Source organism: Patiria miniata, unplaced genomic scaffold, assembly GCF_015706575.1.
Source record: "Patiria miniata isolate m_02_andy unplaced genomic scaffold, ASM1570657v1 HiC_scaffold_2, whole genome shotgun sequence".
Classification (NCBI taxonomy): Eukaryota; Metazoa; Echinodermata; class Asteroidea; order Valvatida; family Asterinidae; genus Patiria; species Patiria miniata.
Window position 1 is genome coordinate 5,193,695 of NW_024037058.1, and position 3,860 is coordinate 5,197,554.

Consider the following 3,860-nt stretch of genomic DNA (forward strand, 5'->3'; position numbering starts at 1 on the left):
CCCAGCCGACTGTGGCTGAGGGTGTCGGACGAGAGACTGCTGCCGCGGTAACGACGTAGTGTTAACGGCAGAGTCCCCCGAGAACTCGGTCCGTCCCGTGGGAGAGGAATTCCCCCCGGTTAGTGACAGATCGGCCCTCCCTAAACGCTTCATATTTATGAAATAAATGAAACCAAGAAGATGATGAAAACTCTACAAACTAATGATTACTAACTCTTTTATTAAATACTTCTCTTAAACGCAAAAAAGGGTAGTAAATGACGAGGCAAACAGCGAGCTATTTCACGCACGTCCTACCCGACCTGCCGCTAAGAGAAAAGAGGACGCTCACGAGGCACGCATGCCGCGGGGTGTTATGGGTAGGGCGCCAGAGGGCGCTATTGTATATAACTCTTAGCGAAAATACCTGCCGGTAGGGGGAATATGCATAAGTAGTATTGCTCTACAGGTAAGTAGAGTGAAGTAGACCCTTCAATTTTATGAACATTCTAATTAACACAAAGTTTTCATCTATAGGCTACATCTAACTTATTTCAGCCAAATTATCATTTGAAGTTGAAATAAGTGTTATTCCAAAACCTTTTACTTAATGTTCTTCATTTTCAGGTTAAATGTCCATCCTTTCACACCAAGCCCAACAGTGAAGATGGCATCTAATGTTACAGCCCAATCAGTGTTGGAGAAGATTAGTGTGGATCATCTGGAATGCTCCATCTGCACCAACCGTTTCAGGCAGCCCAAACTGCTGGACTGTTTGCATAGTTTTTGCCTGCAATGCCTGCAAGAGCTCAGACAGAGCCAGGATCCTAGTGGTACAAAGCTGACATGTCCTCTGTGCAGATGTGAAACCACATTGAAAGGGTCCGGGGTTGCTGATCTCCCTAATAATTTTGCATTCAGTGCCCTGGTGGAGGAAGTTACAATGCAGGAAAAGCTGCTGGAAGTTAAAGGGTCAGAGATCAAATGTCAAGCCTGTGATGAGGAGAATCAGGCAATTTCAAGATGCATGGACTGTGATCATTTCCTCTGTCAAGAATGTCAAAAGGCACATGAACGTATGACTGCCATGAAATCTCATAAAATCTACACACTGGCTCAACTTCGATCAGGGGAGATTGTCTACAAGAGTAAACTTAGAGAAGAAGTTCCCAAGTGTTGCAAGCATCCAGATCAGAATCTCAATATCTACTGCAACTCATGTGAGCAAGTCATATGCACAACTTGCTCTGTACTTGATCACGCAAAACACTCACTCACTGGATTACCTGAGGCTGCAGAGAAATGTAAGAAAAAGGTCACAAAAATGGTCCAAAAAAGTGAGAGAAGAAAAAAAGAATTAAGAAACACCATAGAAAAGACGTGCAAATCTTGCAAGGAGCTGGACACCATGTTTGCCAACGCTCAAAAGAAAGTCTCCAAAAAGGCTCATCAGGAGATTACAAAGATCCAACAAGAGGTTGCAAAGATCCAACTGGGGATTCCAAAAATCCAAAATGAAGAAGAGAAATTAAAGCAAGAGATGGGCAGGATTTATCAAGAAAGAGTCACAACATTTGAAGCTGCTCAAGCCAATAACAGCAAAGAGGTGACACAGACAGAGCACAAGCTGGAGGAGGTGAAACAACTCATGAATCAAGCAAGTTGCTGTGAGATTCTTGAACTTGAGCAAAAGCTCTTGCATAACCTCAGTGAATTGACAGGGAAACAGCCACAGCAAGTTCCTGACAAGTTTACCTTTATGGACTTTGAAGAAGGTGAGAGGTCACTTGGGAGACTCATTCTGGAGGAGGAGCCAAAGGCAGCAGTAGAGCCATCACCAAGACCTGGGAGATCATGTGTGGAGGAGAAATGGGAACTGAAGACTGAAGAACAGTCAAGGGGTGCTGCAAAGCAATCACCAAGACCTGGAAGATCAGGTGTGAAGGAGAAATGGGAACTGAAGACTGAAGAACAGTCAAGGGGTGCTGCAAAGCAATCACCAAGACCTGGAAGATCAATTGTGAAGGAGAAATGGGTACTGAAGACTGAAGAACAGTCAAGGGGTGGTGCGAAGCAATCACCAAGACCTGGAAGATCATGTGTGAAGGAGAAATGGAAACTAAAGACAGAAATCAAGAACTTTGAATTAAGTGTATCATCATTCATGTCACTTGTTGCAGCACTCTCGAACAATCAAATACTTGCACTTGCACTATCCGTACCATTTAGTGGAGAAAGAGAAACACTATTCACTGTTATAATTCCAAAAAGTCATCAGGAATCTCCAATCATAAGGCCACAAATCAATGGCCTCACTAATGTTAGGTGTATTGCAGTGAGCAAGGATAACAAGCTATTTGTCATAGATGGTCAAAAAGTCAAGGTCTTCAGCAAGCAGCATCAGCTCCACCAGTTCAAACCAGGTAAATGGCTACACAGCCAACCAACATGCCTTGCAGTGGATGACAGCAATCTGATAGCAGTGGGTTATGATGGCAAGAATGAGATATCTCTACACAACCCAGATGGATCCCGCATCAGGAGACTGCCTGCTCCAATGATTGGAGATTATCTGACAATGCACAATCACCACCTTATCTACACAAACTGGCTTAACAAACGGTTGGTATGTGTAGACTACTATGGTGCCAGTGTATTCTCAGTAGATATGACCAGCAACATGCAGGAGGGTTACTACCCTAATGGTGTGTGCTGTGACAGTGATGGCAGCATCTATGTTGCTGTGTTCGGACATCCAACAGGTGATATTCTGCATTACAGTCCTAATGGCAAGTACATTGGATGTGTGATCAATGGATGCAGTGATCCACGTGGCATCACATTCACAGTGGATGGTGATCTGGTAGTGGCTGCAGGACAGTCTGTACAGATCTATCACCGAGTGTAAGGACAGATTAATTAAACTGGGGCTATCCAGTGTATCCGCCAACCACTTCCATCAGACATTGAACATTGTTATCACTGAAAAAGAACATAATTCCCTCGAATGACATTCTATAATACTGTATATTTGGTTTATTTCTAAGGTCTATGGTCTCTGTATGCTTTGACTCTAACACTTAAACCACTTCCCCTTTGAAAAATCTTGGACCTCAACGCCCAGCCTACTTCCCATAAAATCTTAGATCTGGTGGCCCAATAACGAGAGCAAAGGAATGACCCTTCACATTGTTTGCAAATAGGGATGAGTGCACATTTTCAAAATATTACCCAGTGTACATTTTAAACAAAAGGGAAAGTAGGCCTATAACCACGAGAGGGCAATTCAAGTTTCTCAAATTCGTCTCAGCAAATAGAAAGTCAATGCATGATGTGTTTTCTAAGGATAAGATATAACCCTGCTCCTGTATAAAATGTCAAGATTTCCTTACATTTTGTTATTGGATTGTTCAATAATTGGAATAATTGTTGAGTTTTAATGACTGCAACTTATATTTCAAATGAAAAAGATTTAGCACCTCTGTGTACATGATACAAAAGTAAATTCCTCAAAAGCAAATGGAAAAGTATGTGTAATTTTGAACTAAAACAATATTAAAAACTAATATTAATTTGATGAGTGCCTCATCAAATTAATATTAGTTTCATTACAACATTTACATTAGTTTACAACCAAGTTGGATATGAAATCCTTGTGCATTCTACTGCAATGATACATGTATGTTTGTAAATGTGGTTAGTATGATGGATGTACATTTGATAAATTTGTAATCTTGTTTGTTTGCTTTTCTTTTATGGAGTTTTTAAATGCTACATTAGAAGATGAATTTGGAACATGTTGTGAATTTGGGGTTCAGTTTTTTCCTGTCCCTATACGTCTGGCATCTACGATTTTGCAATAGAAGATGCACTCCTTTATG

General features: G+C 41.4%; 1 protein-coding gene across 1 annotated transcript; it reads left to right on the plus strand.

Moving 5' to 3' along the window:
- Positions 1-558: 558 nt before the first annotated feature.
- Positions 559-3,406, plus strand: LOC119726860 (E3 ubiquitin-protein ligase TRIM56-like). The gene has a single exon (XM_038198714.1). It carries the CDS (start codon positions 590-592, stop codon positions 2,885-2,887), a length of 2,298 nt encoding a protein of 765 aa, XP_038054642.1. The 5' UTR covers positions 559-589; the 3' UTR covers positions 2,888-3,406.
- Positions 3,407-3,860: the final 454 nt, after the last annotated feature.